The following is a 19,957-nucleotide window of genomic DNA, read 5'->3' as shown; positions in this document are numbered from 1 at the left end:
TGATCCAACCCCTAAGAACTGCCTTAAGTGCCTCCCAAGCCACACCCACATAGGATACTGAGGACCAGTTGGTCTCCATATAAACATTGATTTCAGCTTTTAACATTTGTTGAAAATCAGGATTTTGCAAAAGGGATACATTAAAGCGCAAACTATATAATTTATTTTTCTCCATATGTGGCAACACCTCTAAACTCACCGGGGCATGATCTGAGACTAAGATGTTTCCAATTGAGTAATCAACAGATGAAATGAGGTAAAAAAATCTATTCTAGAGTAAATCTTATGGACTGATGAAAAAATGTTATAGTCCCCCGAGATGGGTTTAGAAGTCTCCAATATCTGTAAGACCAAGATTTTTACACATCCTGTGAAGCATCAATGTTGCTCTAGGGGGCTTGCACACTTTTGCTTCATTAAAATATAGATTAAAGTATCCTCCCAATATAATATCATGAGGGGTGCCAACGGTTTGCAACATACCTTTGTAACGAATGAGGCTGGTATCCCTTCAGCCGACCACAAGAGGGAGCCCTCTCCCGAATACTGACACTGTACTATTTCTTCTATGGTTCCTTCCTGTTTGAACCATATAAATAGCCATGCTCTTCCATTATGACTTTGCGAAGTATTGCCAGTTTCACTGCCTTACCAAGCGTTATTTTCATTGCCTGATTATTGCCTACTTGTTATGACCATTGTTCCTGCTTTACTAGATTACCGATTTTGGATTACTGTTTTGCTCTGTTTGCCTGGTTGGACTGATTACCTTTGTAATGACTACTTTGCCTGCTTCAATGATTACGTCTATGCCTTGTGTCTTGGATTTGTCTGCTGATTGTAATAAAATTCTTGCATATGGATTCTACCTTCACCTCCATGTCGAGTCCATTACACCCTTCAAGATCTATAAAAGAAACCCTGATCATCAGCGTTAGGTGCGTAAATATTAGCCAGAATCAACCATTGCCCCTGAATTTCTGCCAAAACAATAATGATTCTCCCTAATTTATCTTTACTCTGTTTGAGACATTTGAATTGTAGATGTTTGCTTATCAATGTAATGACTCCCCTGCTCTTACTTGAGTAAGCACTAAAAAAAACATGTCCACCCCCTATCTTGCCAAATTTTTCAGCTTCCTGCGGGGAAAGATGCGTTTCTTGAAGAAACACAATATTTCTTACGTTTAAGAAAATAAATAACTTTCCTTCTGTAGGGCTTTACTGGTTGTTTAGATCAGTGTTATTATCAGAAATAATTAAGAATTATTTCTTTAGTTATTAATTAATATTTAAATTAATTAGTTGAATCTAACTCATTAAAACCTCATATAAGGTAAGTCGGAAGTTTATTGACTGCATTGTATTAATTATTAATTGACATTACTGCATAAATAAACTTTTGTTTATATTACAAAGAGAAGGGTTTTGGTTTGTTTTGCATACACCTGTGTCATGCTAACGGGATGTCAGTGCTCGGATTCAAACCTTCATTCATTGTTTTTTCCCCGAAAATCGATATTCTTCGGATGCCGATTTTCCTAAGAAAACAATCTAATATTGAGACTGTTTTAATATTCGGTTATTAGTCCCTGATTCCAGGGTGGTGCCCCATCAATGTTAATCCTTATTAATAGTCTATTGATTTTTGATGATTGATAATTATCTTTGATTGAATTTGAATGATCAATAAGCTAGTATTAATTTTAATTAATGTTTCATTGATGTTAACAATTAACGATTATCTTTGATAATTGTTGATTTAAAGGATTAAAAAAAAGCTAACATTGATTCTCATCAATGTTCTATTGATTTTAATAATTAATAATTATCTTTGATAATTATTAATTATTGCTAATAATCAAACTTGCTCCTAAACATAGCACACTACATTTACTGGAGTCCCATATGAGGTTTTAATGAGTTAGATCCAATTAATTAATTTAAATATTAATTAATAACTACAGAAATAATTATTCATTATTTCTGATAGTAACACTGATCTAAACAACCGGTAAAGCCCTACATAATAATTGGTGCCCCGTGTGAGGCATCCTACGTGCCAGTTCTGTCACAGTGTGTATGCATAAGAATCCAAAGTAATAACTTGAATCCTTACTTCAAAGTTTGGTTCTGTTTGACAATTTACTTCTCAAAACCTGCCAAACATAAGCCAGTGTGGTGTGAAAATGCTCTTAAGACTGAATTAGGGGTTGGTAAATTTACTATAGTCTGCTTAAAATCTGCTGTTGTTGTTAATTAACTCCTAACGCTTTCATCTAAATGTTACAGAGAGGTGCCAAGTCACTTCATTGATGTCCACCAAAGAGAGAACACAATGAAATTTGCACATTACATAACAGTAGACCGTAAGCCACAGGTCGAAGCCTCTCAACTGTGCTTTCGTGTTAGCATTATATCAACTGTAAAACAACAAGCTGTCAGAGCTACTATCACAAGAATTTTTACGGCCCCAGTAAAATGAGTCACCAATCGCCCTGCGTGACTGGAGCTGAAGCTCCACAGAGGTTAGTCGACCCAGCACTGCAAAATGTAGTTGCTGCTGTCCTCCGTCTCTCCATAGAGGAGAGAAATAACCTTAACGGCTACAATATTAGTCGTTGTGATGAAGCATTGCAGGAACTAGTTGATTATGTCAACAACCCGGTTGGGAAGCCAGTGCGCACAATCCTGGACCTAGTGGGCCAAATGTTCCTTCTTCATCACCGCAAAACCCAACTGCAAACCACCGAGCACCAGGCCCAGCTCGCCCAGCTGCAGAGCAGCTACCAAGCGGTGCAGAGGGAAAATTTCAGCCTGCACCAAGACTTTAGGTGCACTCAAGCTGAGAAAGTCCAGGCACAGGAAGATAATGCCGGATGCAGGAGGAAAACGAAACCCTGCGCAGGCAGCTTCAAGCTGCCCAGCTAAAAGTAGAGTCAGATCAGGTAAGTGCAGCTGAAACACACAGCACAACATCTGACATAGAAGAGGGCCGCCTTTTTAGTGCAACGCATAGAAATGTGCCCCTGAGAAACCCAGGGACACACGCTAGGAGCCGAGCTGCCCCTAGTGGTACAGTCTCTGACTTCGTACTCCAAGACACCTTTCAAACTCCTCCAGCGGCTTGCTGGTTGGATGCAGGTGCCCCTCCTTACAGTTGCCCTCCTCAGTCAGTTTTCAGTCACGTCACCTTGCATTTCAAACTGACTGATTCCACACCACGAAGGGGGGACAATTATTTTCAAGCCCAGAGTGGTGTAAGTGGCTCGAAGATCCCATTAGCCAGGGAGCTGTATGCAACCCGGGGTCCACCCCCACGCGTTGACTGGACTCCTTCCCCACCACGAAGGGAAGGAAGTCGTCCTCATCGCTATAGCGATCCGAGTGACTATGAAGTTTTGAATGACTCGGACGACCCGTGGTCATACCGACACCAACGCTTGCGCATCTGACAACTCGAGTCCCTCGCAGGGGACATAGAACGCTTTGACCCAAGTAATCAAGATTCAAACATCGACAATTATCTTAGGGAAATTGAGCACTGCCTGATTGACTTGCTTAACGCTTCGTCGCGTGAAAAACTCAAGCTTATATGGAAGACCACAGTAAGGAGTGTCCATGCATTCATGGAAACGCTACCGACTGGTACACGAAACCGCTACTCAGCTCTGTGTAACGCCCTACGTGAGGAGTATTCGCTGTATATCGATGAAGCCTCCGCTACCATAGCTGCTTTCGCCATCACCCAGAAGAGGCACGAGCCTCCGCGTGAATATTATAGACGCCTGAGAACCACGTACTTCCAAGGAAGTAACGAACCAGGTCTGGAGGAGGAACGAGCTTTCAAGTTTCTTTTCCTTCACAACCTCCACGAGTGTGTGCGATATGACATCACGATGCACTGCAGAATGGGCAACCCCACCATGCAGGAAATCAGAAAGTACGCGCAACTGGCACGGGAGATGCGTGTGCCTTGCCCGAGGGCATGAAGGTGACGCCAGAGCCCTGGGGATCCAAGCCTCAGAATGTGCAGACCTAGCGCTTGAAGGCAACAAAATGCCTCGCGTTAAGGTGAATGCTAGAACAGGACCCCAAAGGCGCCGATCACCCCGCCAGCACGGTAGGCAACAGAACCAGGGGGGTGGTGACCAGACACACCCCCAGGGTCACGGCAGGCCTAAACAACAAAACTTTCGCCGGCCGAAAACAAATGCGCGTTTCGAACGAAAACCCAAACAAGAAGGTGAGTGGGTAGGCAAGGTTTCAAATCCCCTCAGAGAACAAGATTTGAGAGAGGAAATGGAGGATATAAGGAGACGCTTGACTGAGTTAGTAACCAAGCTCGACGTGCTCCGTTGTTCACCAGGTCCGTCGACCTCCTCAAAGGAACACGGCACTGAAAACCCGTCAGTACGACTAGACGATGTACCCCCTCCCGTTAACGCCAAAGTTTACTTTGTAGGTCGGGAAAAGGGGAACAGTGTCGAAGTTGCTCCCCAAAACAGTCACTCCTAACATGCCACACCCTCCTTTTCTGACCTTCTTGGGCGATCTGTACCGTAAGGGCAACGCCTGACACATGGGTCATTCAGCTCCCACACACTACTCGACACCGGTTCCGAAATAGTCTAATGGGTTCCAACACCTTCGCAGAGGTGGCTAGAGCAAAGCTCTCCCTTGGCAAACCATAATAGACAGAGACCTACAACGTAAGCATCACAAGATACACGCAAGATAGGTCGTCTATCACAAATGGGCCTGGATTGACACCTTTCAAGGGATGATGCTAACAGACCCTGTTTACATATGTCCCATTAATACGGAACCACTGTTAGTTGGCCAGGACCTACTGAACCGATTGGCTCCGCTCATTGACTGCCGTCATGGACACATGTGGGCTCAGTTTGACATACCGAGACCATATGGTCCAGAAAACAGTTCGCCAGCTTTAGATGCACATGTCGCCATCGTCCAAAAATCCAGCAGAGACGACGACTCCAATAAGAACAATTTCAGGGCCTGAGTAAAACCCTTCAGGGTACTATAGTCACTGTAAATTTGCAATCCGTTCTTATCAATAACACTTTGCACGCTTTAGGGACTTTGTCAGAGAAAACAACTTATGCGTGTATCGTTAGAGATCTAATGCAGGACCTCAAGGAAATTAGCTCCTCAGTCAACAGTCTGAGTGTAGGTGGAAGGATTCCAGCTTACCTGGTCTCCCTAGACCTTGTCGAACAAATCCTTAGATCTGCTACCATCTCCATTGTGCAACCTTCACAGATACACTTGGCATATAGTTTTGGCATTGAAATTCCAATCCATGTAAATCCTCAGAACCTCAAAATAGGATTTATCCTCAATCTACCGTCATAGGCAGAATATATATAGACTAAAATCTGTATTTAATGTTAGTTTTCAGAGAGGTAAAGCACACATTCACCTCAAAACACCACCAACACTCACCTACCATGATGAGGACCCCTCGCTCTACTTTATCCCTAACCTAAACATGTGTACCAAGACAAAGTACATTCATTGGGTTTGTCAAAACGCAACCCCTTTGTTAGAGAGGTGACTAACTACCTCCCTGAACAAGTGTCACGGTAGCATGTCCATCAAAGATGAAGGAACAGAGACAAAGGTAGAGCGAGCAGGCAGTCGCTGGCTCGTTAACACACCAGCCACCGAAGTCATACGACTGCCATGATACAGCCACTAAGCTAAGGCCACTAAACTAAGGCTACCAAACCAAACGGTGTTCTTAACGGTTCCCCAAAGAGCCATCGTGCACATTGACGATATTGTCCTCCATCATCTCAACGTCGACAAAAATGACGCAGAAATTGAGATCATGGACCCATTTAGAGGTCACAGCCTCACCGTTGATGACACCCTTCAAAAGCAGCTTCAGGCTGAAGGGATAGAATTAGTGAAGTTCAGTCTCAAACCAACTGGCTCGACCACTATATTTCATAGTCACATAAGCAGATCTTCATCTTACTGAGAACACCCTATCAGTTTGGTTGCCCTCTGGCTCCTCCTTAGTGGTTGGATCATCATTGCAATTATTGCTCACGCCATGTACAGGTACATTCAACACCTACAGGCCAGACTGGACTCACTTCTCATACAGCCGTGTTTTACACACCAGTCTGAGCCCATCCCACAGGTTAACCCCATCATTTCCAAGGATAAGCCTTTTAACCTTTAACCCTCCTTTCCTCTAACATTTTGTTCCTAGTAACCAATGTCAAGTTCTACATTGATTCTGTGTTATGACCAAAGAACAACAAAGGATTGTGTTATGGTTAATGCTGTGCCTTCCAATAACTTGAAATGTTTATGTGTGATGAATGTAGTTTTAGAATTAGCTAGAAGTTCTATGCCCAGATGTGCCTCAATCTCTGTCCAGACGATAAAGACTCTGTGAACTCTAATGAACTGTATGGACTGTGCAACCATTTTTTCTTTCCTATCAGGAATACATGGATGGCATAACCCACAGGTTACTGTGAACCGACAAGAACTGTTCGGCCCTTCAGTTGCTCTAAAGATGTTAGACAACAACCAACTCTTCAGAACAAAGGGGGGAGTGTTGGGACTCATGTATTCAGACAGAAGACAAAGGCAGGCCTAACACAAGTCATAAAACCTAACTCAGCCCCCACACATTCCATGTCGTAAATTTTACTGATAAAAAAATCGTGCCAAAATCAAACAAAGGGAGTCCAAAACAGACTACAAATCCAGGAAGCCTTGCTCACTGGAGGATCGAACTCTCGACTCCTATTGGATGAGGCACACAACAGAACGTCCCTCGAACATGACATCATCAGGAGTTGAAATAATTCTGAAATGCTTAAAGATTTCGCTTCCAGCGACTTAATTCACCGAATACGGACGTAGCTTTTTGCTGCTCTCAGGTGCAACCTCGTGGCACAAGGAAGTAATGTCCGACTTGAAACTGTAGCCATACAATCTCCATCTCGCTGGACGAGTTGAGATTACTCTGTGTTCAACCGAACACTCTAACAGATCCGAAGGAGACCGCTGAGCAATTCGCATCTTCATCCGTTGACCTACAGAAGTGAAGAGATTAAAGATTTCTCTTCCATCTTCAATCAAGTCGACATTTCTGAGTTCTCCGCCAGCCCGCCGAGAATCAACAGCCTTACCGCCTGCCGACAGAGCGAGGAAACGGCCTCCCGTCATCACACGAGCCTCAAGGAACCGGGTCAAAGTTAAAGGACAGAGGAAAACACATTCTACCTGTGTCCTCATGCGATTCAAGTAAGAGGTTACGTCTGGGCAGAGATAGAATATTATAGTGTGTTATTCTTGTGTTTCAAGGTTTTTGCTTGTACAGTTTACGGACCGCCATGTCCGCTCATTATTAATACTCAGGGTATTAATTATCACAAATTTGTTTTGCTGTATTGTGGTCCAACCAAATTGGATTGTTGTGCAAATTTCGCCAACGCGGGTGAGACAGCATCTGAGTTCATCCACTAAATAGTCAAAGTACGCGGGACTGTTTACGAGCCGTCCACCGCATCTCTGAGCGATGAACTAAACAGCTGCTTTCTCTCCCACGATCGCGAAATCAGCTTAGGGCTGTCACTTCTCTCTCTCTCTCGTACTAACCACACACACACACACACACACACACACACACACACACACACACACACGCAGGCACGTGACCCCTCACAAACATTCTGGCACACATTTTGGCTCGTAGATAGCTTAAATGCTAAAGCCCAGCTTTGTCCCTAAGCTATCGTACAAGCGGATATACGCGGTAACTGGTAGACACCATCTCCGCCCCCGTTCGTGGTCATATTCCCTGGCCGGAAGTCTCGCGTGACATACTCTCCACGAGAGTCACGTCCGCTATTTTGTGCGCGTCCCTCCTTACACACACACTGTCACACACACACACCCTATGTGTTATAGAATTATTTTTATTTCCATATCTAATCATATCACTGTTTAGTTTGTAGTTGTAAGTCAGAAGTTTATTGACTGCATTGTATTAATTATTAATTGACATTACTGCATAAATAAACTTTTGTTTATATTACAAAGAGAAGGGTTTTGGTTTGTTTTGCATACACCTGTGTCATGCTGACGGGATGTCAGTGCTCGGATTCAAACCTTCATTCATTGTTTTTTCCCCGAAAATCGATATTCTTCGGATGCCGATTTTCCTAAGAAAACAATCTAATATTGAGACTGTTTTAATATTCGGTTATTAGTCCCTGATTCCAGGGTGGTGCCCCGTCAATGTTAATCCTTATTAATATTCTATTGATTTTTGATAATTGATAATTATCTTTGATTGAATTTGAATGATCAATAAGCTAGTGTTAATTTTAATTAATGTTTCATCGATGTTAACAATTAACGATTATCTTTGATAATTGTTGATTTAAAGAATTAAAAAAAGCTAACACTGATTCTCATCAATGTTCTATTGATTTTAATAATTAATAATTATCTTTGATAATTATTAATTATTGCTAATAACCAAACTTGCTCCTAAACGTAGCACACTACATTTACTGGAGTCCCATATGAGGTTTTAATGAGTTATATCCAATTAATTAATTTAAATATTAATTAATAACTACAGAAATAATTATTCATTATTTCTGATAGTAACACTGATCTAAACAACCGGTAAAGCCCTACAATGGAAATCAAAATAATCCTATAACACATGAGGGTGTGTGTGTGTGAGAGCGAGTCTGTGTGTGTGTGTGTGTGTGTGTGTGTGTATAAGGAGGGACGCGCACAAAATGGCGGACGTGACTCTCGTGGAGAGTATGTCACGCGAGACTTCCGGCCAGGGAATATGGCCGCGAATCTGGGCGGAGAGAAACCAGTCAATGGCATCTACCAGTTACCGCATGTATCCGCTTGTACGATAGCTTAGGGACAAAGCTGAGCTTTATTACGAAGCTATCTATGAGCCAAAAATGTGTGCCAGAATGTTTGTGAGGGGTCGTGTGTGGTTAGAATGAGAGAGAGAGAGAGAGAGAGAATTAAGTGACGGCCCCAAAGCCGATTTCGCGATCGTGGGAGAGAAAGCAGCTGTTAGTTTATCACTCAGAGACGTGGTGGACCACTCGTAAACAGTCCCGCTTTCTTTGATTCTTTAATGGATAAACTCAGTTTGACGGTCTCACCCGCGATGGCGGAAATGCACAACAGCCCACTGTGGTTGGACCACAATACAGCAAATCAAATTTGTGATAATTAATACCCTGAATATTAATAATGAGCGGACATGGCGGTCCGTAAACTGTCCAAGCAAAAACCTTGAAACACAAGAATAACACACTATAATATTCTATCTCTGCCCAGACATAAACCTCTTACTTGAATCACATGAGGATGCAGAATGTGTGTTCATCCGTCCTTTAACTCAGACTCGGTTCCTCGAGGCTTGGGTGATGACGGGAGGCTCTGTTCCTCGCTCTGTCGGCGGGCAGTACGGCTGCTGATTCTCGGCGGGCTGGCTTAGAAATCAGAAACGTCGACTTGATTGAAGATGGAAGAGAAATCTTTCATCTCTTCACTTCTGCAGGCAAACGGATGAAGATGTGGATTGCTCAGCGGTCTCCTTCGGATCCGTTAGCGTGTTCGGTTGAACACAGAGTAATCTCAACTCATCCAGCGAGATGGAGATTGTATGGCCACAGTTTCAAGTCGGATGTTACTTCCTTGTGCCACGAGGTTGCACCTGAGAGCAGCGATGAGCTGCGTCTATACACGGCGAGCAAAGTTGCTGGAAGCAAATCCCGGAAGCATTTCAGAGGTATTTCTACTCCTGATGATGTCATGGTTGAGGTGCGTTCTGTTGTGTGCCTCACCCAATAGGAGTTGAGAGTTCGATCCTTTAGTGAGCAAGGCTTCATGGGATTTGTAGTCTGTTTTGGACTCCCTTTGTTTGATTTTGGCGCGGTTTTTATCAGTAAGATTTACGACTTGGTATGTGGGGGGCTGAGATAGGTTTAAAGAAAAGAATTAATGATAAGATTAATAAAACATGGAACTCAAATCAAATAATCAAAGTATTATTTAATGTCACGCACAATAAGACAGAACACGCAGGAGACCTTCAGCCACGCCACTGGATACCGTCCTTGGGCCAGTTGGTGACTTCCCCCTCACATAAGTAACATTGCTAACACTGTTCTACATTACAGAGAAATACTAACGAGTATTTCAAATATAAATTTTACAAGTGCACACGAAGCGAGCCGCAGTGACACAGGCAAAAGCTGTAATGATCCTGAATGTGTCGGAAAAACCAGCATGGAGACTGTCTGAACATTTATTTAATTTATAGAGAGAAATGCACATTAGGGTTGTGCTGACAGACAATGATCTCGGGGATCGACGATGGTCAGAGTGATCGCCAATAGCTGATGCCTTTGACAATGTCAAGACGATATTTGGCGCGTTTTCCCATGTATTAAATTATTATTATTAGGCTATTATTATCAAATTAATATCACAAATAATTTGCCCGTAGACACATAGACACGCGCTTGAAGAAACACTTTATTACATTATTAAGAAAGATGACAGAAAAGCTATCTATGCGCATGTATGATGCGCTGATATGGAGGCGTGCAGTCTCGTGGAACACACGCATCTAAACGGTTCTCACTCTCTGTTTCTGTCTTCCGATTTTTTTCATTAATTTTTTTGCAAGAACAGTATCGTCTATGAGTGCTGCAAATGATCTCAGACATCTCAGCTCAGGAGGTGTTTTGAGTTCAGTTCACTTTATTTCCACAGAGCAGTTTATTGTGACCAACTCTGCAGCCTATAGCCTACCTCTGTGATTAAAACATAAAATAATAAAAAAACACGTTCACCTCGAACCATGATTTATATTTCAGTGATTATTATCATCATTATAATTATTATTTTTACATTTATAATTGTTTTTATGTCTTCATTTGTGTAAGTATTTTGATTTAACGCTGCTTAATGAAAATTACCGCATAGTACCACCTAGCGTCCAACCAGCGCTAATACCGGTGTTCGTTGGTTTTATGTGGAGTTTTTTCTGCGACCAAGACTCTTCTCATCGACTAACCTTTGGTCAGCTATCAGGGTGCAGCCCTAACTGTATCGAAGGTGTGTTCCTCCACAAAACAAACTCAAACAAACTCCAACCTCTAGTGGAACCAGCACAAAAAACAGAAAACGCTCAGTTTCCTCGGGCAGTCAAACGAATGTTCAGTGAGCCGGCTGTTTCGTAAGTGCAGCAGATGACCTAATCCTTCCAATGTCCTGCAAAAAATTACTCCACAAAACAAACTCCAGTCAATAGGAGGCATAAGCACTAAGAACGAGCAGTTTCATCCACAACTGTCCCGAAGGAGTATTAGTCCACAAAACAAACTCCAGCCACTAGGTGTAACCAGCACAAAAAAACAACAACAACAAAAAAAAAAAAACGCCCAGCTTCCTCAGACAGTCAAGTGTATGTTCAGCAAGACAAGCTAACTTGGAGGCAACATGAGAAACACACCATGACTTACTCAGTTCCTTAATTTTATGAAAGCCATTGGTTGTTGTGGGCATGTAAATATTTTGCAGCCATCCTTAATATCTATTCTCAATTTGGCCGGAAACATCAGTGCAAAAGCGATCCTCCGTCGATGTAAGAGATTCTTGAAGGAGCGTTACTACACAAAACAAACTCCAGCCACTAGGCGGAGCCAGCACAAAAAGAAACAAAATGGCGCCCAGCTCCCTCAGACAGTCAAGTGTATGCTCAGCAAGTCAAGCTCACTTGGGGGCCACGTAAGAAACACCAAATGGTTTACTCACCCCATTGTCTCTATGAAAGACAATGCTTGATGTGGGCATGTAAATATTTTGCGGCCATCCTTAGTATCTATTCTCAGTTTGGCCAGAAACATCAGTGCAAAAGCGATCTTCCATTGATGTAAAAGTTTCTTGCATTCCTTGAATTGATCACGTTTCTCTCTTGTCGAATTCGGACGTTGTTACGCCGATTACGATTCTCCAATCCTCCAAATTTTCCCAAACGCATTCCAAGTCTATCTTGGTCGCTAGCGGATAAGCAGCTAATTCCCACTCTGATGACTCCAGAAAATCAATCCGTCTCTCGACGTCCCCGATTCTTGTAACCAACTCAGAGAATTTCGCCTCCATCGCTGTAATCGATCGACGTATTACAGCAAGATCCTCCAGGTCCGATATGACTTTCGTCAGCATTACAGACATGCTCGCAAGTTGTCGCTGAATTTCTTCCGCCGCACCGTCCAAACTGAGTTCTGCGGGCCTATCTGAGGTATCAGCTTGAGCACGTAAGTGTCCTTTAATATCTCCAGAGACATGTTGACTTCTTAGAACAGTTATGTAGCAGGGTGTATCGAATCTCACCAGTTTATGATACAAAAATAATAAAAAATTAGCAAAGTGTGCAGAGCTCGTTGTTCACACGTCCGACCCTTGCATGGCGCCACACGACCACCCATCATCACCTTTATTAAAATGTATCACGATTTTACAGTAGTAACAGTAAATGTGGTATTTTGACAAACAAATTGTTTCACATAAATAATTAAATAAGATGGAATCTATTAAAAATAACTCTTATCCAATCTAAACATCAAATGCAATTAAGTAATTATGTTTTGTATTAATTAATTGCAAATATGTCATAAACCAACGTGGATGAATGTATAGGTCAGCCACCACTGAAGACAATTTTTGACCCAAAAAATATCCTGTACCATTAGTACATGTAAATGTAAGGGCAATAAAAGTGCATCTTGGATTTTCTGCTGTAAATCATTCCTTGTATTGAAATTAACATGATGTAACATATACATAACATTTCTCCACTATATATCAGTTTACTGTTATGGGCCAGCCCAACATTTATAATTTGACATTGCTTTTGTATTTTCAAAAAAACTGTGAAGAAAAATAACACTGTTCAAGTAGTCTACAGGTGCATCTCAATAAATTAGAATGTCGTGGAAAAGTTCATTTATTTCAGTAATTCAACTCAAATTGTGAAACTTGTGTATTAAATAAATTCAATGCACACAGACTGAAGTAGTTTAAGTCTTTGGTTCTTTTAATTGTGATGATTTTGGCTCACATTTAACAAAAACCCACCAATTCACTATCTCAAAAAATTAGAATATGGTGACATGCCAATCAGCTAATCAACTCAAAACACCTGCAAAGGTTTCCTGAGCCTTCAAAATGGTCTCTCAGTTTGGTTCACTTGGCTACACAATCATGGGGAAGACTGCTGATCTGACAGTTGTCCAGAAGACAATCATTGACACCCTTCACAAGGAGGGTAAGCCACAAACATTCATTGCCAAAGAAGCTGGCTGTTCACAGAGTGCTGTATCCAAGCATGTTAACAGAAAGTTGAGTGGAAGGAAAAAGTGTGGAAGAAAAAGATGCACAACCAACCGAGAGAACCGCAGCCTTATGATTGTCAAGCAAAATCTATTCAACAATTTGGGTGAACTTCACAAGGAATGGACTGAGGCTGGGGTCAAGGCATCAAGAGCCACCACACACAGACATGTCAAGGAATTTGGCTACATTTGTCATATTCCTCTTGTCAAGCCACTCCTGAACCACAGACAACGTCAGAGGCGTCTTACCTGGGCTAAGGAGAAGAAGAACTGGACTGTTGCCCAGTGGTCCAAAGTCCTCTTTTCAGATGAGAGCAAGTTTTGTATTTCATTTGGAAACCAAGGTCCTAGAGTCTGGAGGAAGGGTGGAGAAGCTCATAGCCCAAGTTGCTTGAAGTCCAGTGTTGAGTTTCCACAGTCTGTGAAGATCTGGGGTGCAATGTCATCTACTGGTGTTGGTCCATTGTGTTTTTTGAAAACCAAAGTCACTGCACCCGTTTACCAAGAAATTTTGGAGCACTTCAGGCTTCCTTCTGCTGACCAGCTTTTTAAAGATGCTGATTTCATTTTCCAGCAGGATTTGGCACCTGCCCACACTGCCAAAAGCACCAAAAGTTGGTTAAATGACCATGGTGTTGGTGTGCTTGACTGGCCAGCAAACTCACCAGACCTGAACCCCATAGAGAATCTATGGGGTACTGTCAAGAGGAAAATGAGAAATAAGAGACCAAAAAATGCAGATGAGCTGAAGGCCACTGTCAAAGAAACCTGGGCTTCCATACCACCTCAGCAGTGCCACAAACTGATCACCTCCATGCCACGCCGAATTGAGGCAGTAATTAAAGCAAAAGGAGCCCCTACCAAGTACTGAGTACATATACAGTAAATGAACATACTTTCCAGAAGGCCAACAATTCCCTAAAAATGTTTTTTTTATTGGTCTTATGATGTATTCTAATTTTTTGAGATAGTGAATTGGTGGGTTTTTGTTAAATGTGAGCCAAAATCATCACAATTAAAAGAACCAAAGACTTAAACTACTTCAGTCTGTGTGCACTGAATGTATTTAATACACGAGTTTCACAATTTGAGTTGAATTACTGAAATAAATGAACTTTTCCACGACATTCTAATTTATTGAGATGCACCTGTATATCCTTTAACTATTATTTAAATCAACTGAACATTACAAACACCTAAAGTTCTTTTGCCAACAAGCCAAGCGGCATTGCGTACATAACACATCTGCAAGATACATTCCTTACTGAAGAACAGACCGTCTCATTATTTTATTTGATTATTTGGCTAAATGCAGGCCTTTGGCAAGCTCTGTCTGCACCAGTTGGCCCATGGGCGGAAAGTGAAGTTAAGAGGTGCAAACCTTAGTCAGGAGTGGTGCGGTACTTTGGCGCCCCACGTTCTGCCAACAAGCCAACGGTGGTGCCATCAGTGACTCAGTCACTGACCCGGAGCCCCCACATGCAAGAGCAATGCTTTGAGCTGTAGAACCCAGCAATGCCCATCTCAAGCTGCCCACAAGAGCAGACGGCCCTTTGACTCACGCCCATCTGGTCTGCTAGCACGTTAAAGTAAGCCAAGGTCTGTGAGCACGCTGCTAACTTCCCTACCCTTCCCAAAAGGGGACAGTTAACAAATCGGGAGTCCTGAAAGTTTTGGTGACGAGCAAATTTTTTTTCTTGTCAAGACGGCATGTGGTTAACACAGAGGCGATGACAAGTCAACATTCCGCCTCCAGGTTTTCCCACATACATACACAAATACACAAACACAGAAGTCCAATGTTGCACCCTGTGTAGGAGTTATAAAGGATAAACGTTATGGTCTCCTTCATTAATTATTTCTATCTAAATCTTTCACGAATCATATGATTTCTTTCTGCTTAGATACTGCCATTCAATAAGATATTGGGTACAAGGTAAACGTGCCAATATTTTTTATTGCATAAGATATTTGGTTGAAGTTAAATGCTTTGGTATTTTAATCTTCAAAGTGAGACATATGTAGATTTTACTACCTTACCTAATGAAACCTGAGTTCATGACTAGACTTAGGTCTTAGTAAAGTGCTCCATCAATTTAGATTTCCATTACAGATTCAAAACAAAAATCAATCTAGTATTAGACAATAATAAATGCTCTTAAAAAACATGAATGCAGTGTATGTGTTTGTAAATTTACTCTATCACCACCTACATGCTTAAAAACGTGGGACAAATATTTAGTCTCAACAATCACAGACTGTATTTTTAAGACCAAAAATGCAAACAATTTAAATATGGCTTCACAAAATGCTGTCTACTAAGGGTGTGTTCACACTTGGCAGGTTTGGTTCAATTAAAACGAACTCTGGTACAATTTCTCTGTTAGTGCAGTTCATTTGAACAAGTGTGAACGCTGCCATCCGAACCTTGGTGCGCACCAAACAAGCGGATTGAGACCCCCTGAATAGTGGGTCTCGGTCCGCTTCCAAACGAACTCTGGTGCGGTTCGATTGATATATGAATGCAACATGGACCAAAGACATCTAAACGGACCAAAAACAGAAGCCTAATACTGACCTCAAGCATACCTGGTTCTTCTCAACATAGGAGCTATGTTGCCCATTATAGTTCGGTACAGGTGTCGGAACCACCGTCAGACGTCCTTGCAGCATATCTTCGTTTGTGTGTGCAATGGAGGAATTCGAAAATATACCTCATAAAAGCTGTCCAATCAGGTTGTGATTTTTTCCTGATGCCTTTTGTTTCGTATCTTTAGGTTCGGTGTTAAAAATGCCAGTGTGAACGCTAAGCGAACCAGGACTAAATGTATCATTTGCTTTTTTGGACCGGACCAAGAGGACCAAGAGAACCGAACTAAAAGTGTGAACACACACTTATACATGTAATAGAGCTGATTCTGGTTGTATTCCTAAAAGACAATTAGCATTTTTGAGCCATGGGTTCCCTCCTAAATTTCCTATAGGTTTCTGTGATGGCTGTTTTGATTAAAATTAAAGAAGCTTTCACGTTTTATTCTACAACATAGATTACACAGTCTTACCACAAACAGGAATTCTGAAGCCACTGTGTTTTTTTTAATCATATGTTGCTTACAAGTTCCTAAATAAAAACTACTACTACCACTGCTTTCTGAGTGTGTGCCTGACAAAACAGACAACCGTTTTAGTCCTTATGTAGCAAATTTTTAGCTGCATACTTTTTTAAAAAACAGTTTTTAGCTACATTTTTTTTTTTTTAAACATAGCGGCTTCAAAATTCATGTTTGAGGTATGACTGTGTACTTTTTGATACAGAACAAAATATACAAATATATTCAATATTTTAACACAGGACCTTATTGTACTCATAAATCCAAAACAGCTATTACAAAAACCCCATATGAAATTCCAAAGGGAACCCATGGTGAATTAGCCTTGGGTTGGCCTATAAATTGGCGTTACGTCTGAACAGTCTAGGGTCAGTGTAACATTCTAAATATTTAAATTCAGTAAAAGAAAGCTGAAGGACTGACCTGTCCTGGTTGAATGTCCAAACACTGCAGTACCTCTTTCACCATAACAGGAGTGTGAAAGTCTTTCTCACTTTGAGTTGACATCTCCACATTTCTGAGATCAGAATCAGGGCTTGAAGGAATTGAGCCAGTATAGGTTCTTTCTGAAGGCCACAACTTCCTCCAACATTGGCTCAGCATTCTGGAGCTTTGGTCAGGATCAACATCTCTCCATACCCATAAAGTCGGTTTGCAGGATGCAACCATGAAACGCCTATAAAATAGAGACATCTGGACCCTGCACAGAACAGTGTACAAAACATATGAGACATTTAATAAGAATGATAATGACAAGCTCTAAACCCATGAGACACAATGTTTTGAAACATAGCATCTGTTTCAACTACTATGTAACCACCATCAAAGGTTAAAGAGAACTTAAAAAATTCATAATACATTAAATATATTAAATAAATAAAAAAGATGGCATGAACATGCAAAATTGATACAAGAAACGATTTACTTTAGACAGACAGAGAGAGAGAGAGAGAGAGACAGAGATTATTTTATAAATGGTCTATTTTTCAAATGTCATGCCAACCATTTAAAATCCATTAACATAATCCTGCAAGCATATATTGGGCGGATCAATAAAAATAAAAGAAAAAAGACTACATATTATACATTTATTTGTTGTCCTGTCCACTGTCAACACGTGATATATTTAAAGCATGTGTCTTCGCACACTGTACAGTATGTCGAATTCAATGTGGGTGCTCTATTTAGACGTCAGGTCTGAAAGATACAACGCAGAAACCTACAATGCAAACAGATAAAACAACACAACAACATGTAGCAGCGAAGATTGTTCATGAGCGCAGCCCTGATGGCTTCCGGAAGAAACGCGAAATGACGATTTAATGTTCCGTTTGTACAGTGACAATCATTGTTCGGGATCTGTCACTTAAAAATATCAGTTAGCAATTTAGAAAATATTTACATAAGTAGAATATGACTAAATGCATATGCAGCACTTTATCGATTTATTTAAATTCAGTGAGCCTACATTCTGGTCGTTAAATTCAAATTGGGCTTATAATATTCGCTTAAATCATTTAAACGTAAACCTGTGACATAGTATGTTACGTCAAAATAATCATATAATTAAATATAAAGAGGCTTTCCATGGTAAAACAAATCTCCAGGGCGCTCGCGGTCTGACGTCACTTGACGTATGACTGCGCTTGTCCAATCAGCTGCGGGGACTGAACGGCAGCTTGCGTTTGAAATCTTCGCGCTTGTTGTTTTGGTTTTCCTTACAATCAGGACGAACAGAAAGTTTGAAGTTAAATTTGATCTTACTACGGTTGTTAGATCATTCATCTTGGATACATATTGTATCACATGGTAGGTTAATGAAAGTTTTTAGAGCGTTAACCAAATATTTTATGATTGATGTGAAACTGAAAGAGATGCTTTAGCTCGGCACTGGCAGATGCTACTAATCAATGCTAGTAAGAGTTAGCAAGTATTAAGGTAATGATCAAATATAAACTGTAGTTTGTAGTCCGATGTAATCTATGTGCAGTGAATATAATTTGCCTTGTGCTATGGTGCAATTAAAATAAATATGTGCCCATTCAGAATGCATGTTTCAGTCGTGGCCTTGCAATTCAAAGTGTTTAAGTTAAGTCTTATTGACTGTAGTGTTGTATGAAACTCCACGTTAATTTTATTAACACTTCTGGTTGGGTTTATTTATCCATAATGTTATCAAGCTATCGCAATACACGAATACAACATTTATCTTGTCCATGGCATAGATGTATTGCAAATGGGTCTTTACATGAATGTAATACTTATTTCTTGAGACTCAAAGGTAATGAGTGTCATGGGATAATCTGCAAAAATAATGCTCTTTCAAATGAAAAGTATAGAAGTATGACTATTGTTAGTTATCATTAGAAGAATGCATACTTTGTTCAGAAAGAATAAAATAGATTACTACTGTGCTATAAAAATGTGCTGATATTTCCACTGCGTTTTGTTGGCCTATAGTTAACTTAATATATTTTATTTTTCTAAGTGTTAGATCGTTGTTTGGCCTCACTCTGTTGGTTAATTATACTCTCTTTTTGTTGCACAGGTAAACAAACATCGTGAAGCAGAGATTTTATTGTGAAGCTGTACAACGGGACAATGTCAGATGGAGAGGTATGCAGCCACGTAAAAGTGGTGGTTCGTGTCCGTCCTTTAAATGACAGAGAAAAGGATGGAAATTACAGAAACGTTGTCAGTGTTGTCGACAACCACATGCTTATCTTTGATCCCAAAGATGAGGAAGTGACATTTTTCAGGGGGCAGAGGGTCGGCAACAGGGATGTGCGAAAAAGAGCCAATAAAGACCTCAAGTTTGTGTTTGACAGCGTGTTTAGGGAGGACTCGTCACAGGTGGAAGTTTTTGAGAACACCACTAAAGCAATAGTGGATGGTGTGCTAAATGGCTACAACTGCACTGGTGAGGCAATCTTTTTGTCTTCATTGATTTGAATGATCTTTCTGTGCCATGTGCTTTGATTCAGACAATAGCATCAAGATTTATGAAGTGATACACAACAGCCAAATTGTTAGAGGTATGCAGTGTTGAGCTGACAATCTTTTAATTGCTGGAAGTTTATGCAGAATTCAGAGCTATCATCAAAGTTGCATATCAGTACTTGAAAGCGCCTGGAATTGTCAAAAATAAGCAAATCCTTGTTTTTGTAATGGTGCTTTGTTTTCTGAGTATAATATTGTTTTTATAAGAGCAACCCTTTTAATTTATCAGATAAATGGATTTCCAAAAATCTAAATGGCCATTCACTTGTGTTGTATTCCACCGTGCTTTGCATGGTTGTTGTATTGACTTTTATCATGCTATCTCTTGCCTAATATATTATGTTTTTGTTGTACGTGGGCTTAAGGAGAAATACTGTTGTTGTTATTTCTTTATAGATGTTTGCA

At 40.9% G+C, this 19,957-nt stretch overlaps 2 protein-coding genes across 3 annotated transcripts in view; one reads left to right on the top strand and one right to left on the bottom strand.

The window, feature by feature from the left end:
- Window positions 1-17,837, bottom strand: part of LOC127455854 (12S rRNA N4-methylcytidine methyltransferase-like) — a 136,043-nt gene extending 118,206 nt beyond the window's left edge. Inside the window, exons 1-2 of one of the 2 annotated variants that reach the window (XM_051724000.1) lie at window positions 17,776-17,837; window positions 16,976-17,252 (exon numbers count right to left, since the gene is read on the bottom strand). In XM_051724000.1, the coding sequence (XP_051579960.1) occupies window positions 16,976-17,245 (270 nt within the window). In that variant the 5' untranslated portion in view covers window positions 17,246-17,252; window positions 17,776-17,837. Of the gene's footprint in view, window positions 1-16,975; window positions 17,253-17,638 lie in introns of both variants that reach the window. The other variant, XM_051723997.1, reaches the window with a different exon arrangement.
- A 387-nt stretch (window positions 17,838-18,224) lies between these two features.
- LOC127455842 (kinesin-like protein KIF18A) overlaps window positions 18,225-19,957 on the top strand; it is a 59,252-nt gene continuing 57,519 nt past the window's right edge. The window contains exons 1-2 of the mRNA XM_051723993.1: window positions 18,225-18,361; window positions 19,101-19,472. Coding sequence (XP_051579953.1) covers window positions 19,154-19,472 — 319 coding nt within the window. The 5' untranslated portion in view covers window positions 18,225-18,361; window positions 19,101-19,153. The remainder of the gene's footprint in view (window positions 18,362-19,100; window positions 19,473-19,957) is intronic.

This window comes from Myxocyprinus asiaticus, chromosome 2 (assembly GCF_019703515.2).
Source record: "Myxocyprinus asiaticus isolate MX2 ecotype Aquarium Trade chromosome 2, UBuf_Myxa_2, whole genome shotgun sequence".
In the NCBI taxonomy this organism is placed as follows: Eukaryota; Metazoa; Chordata; class Actinopteri; order Cypriniformes; family Catostomidae; genus Myxocyprinus; species Myxocyprinus asiaticus.
Note: the sequence above shows the minus strand (reverse complement) of the source record. Positions and strands in the feature narration are given on the sequence as shown.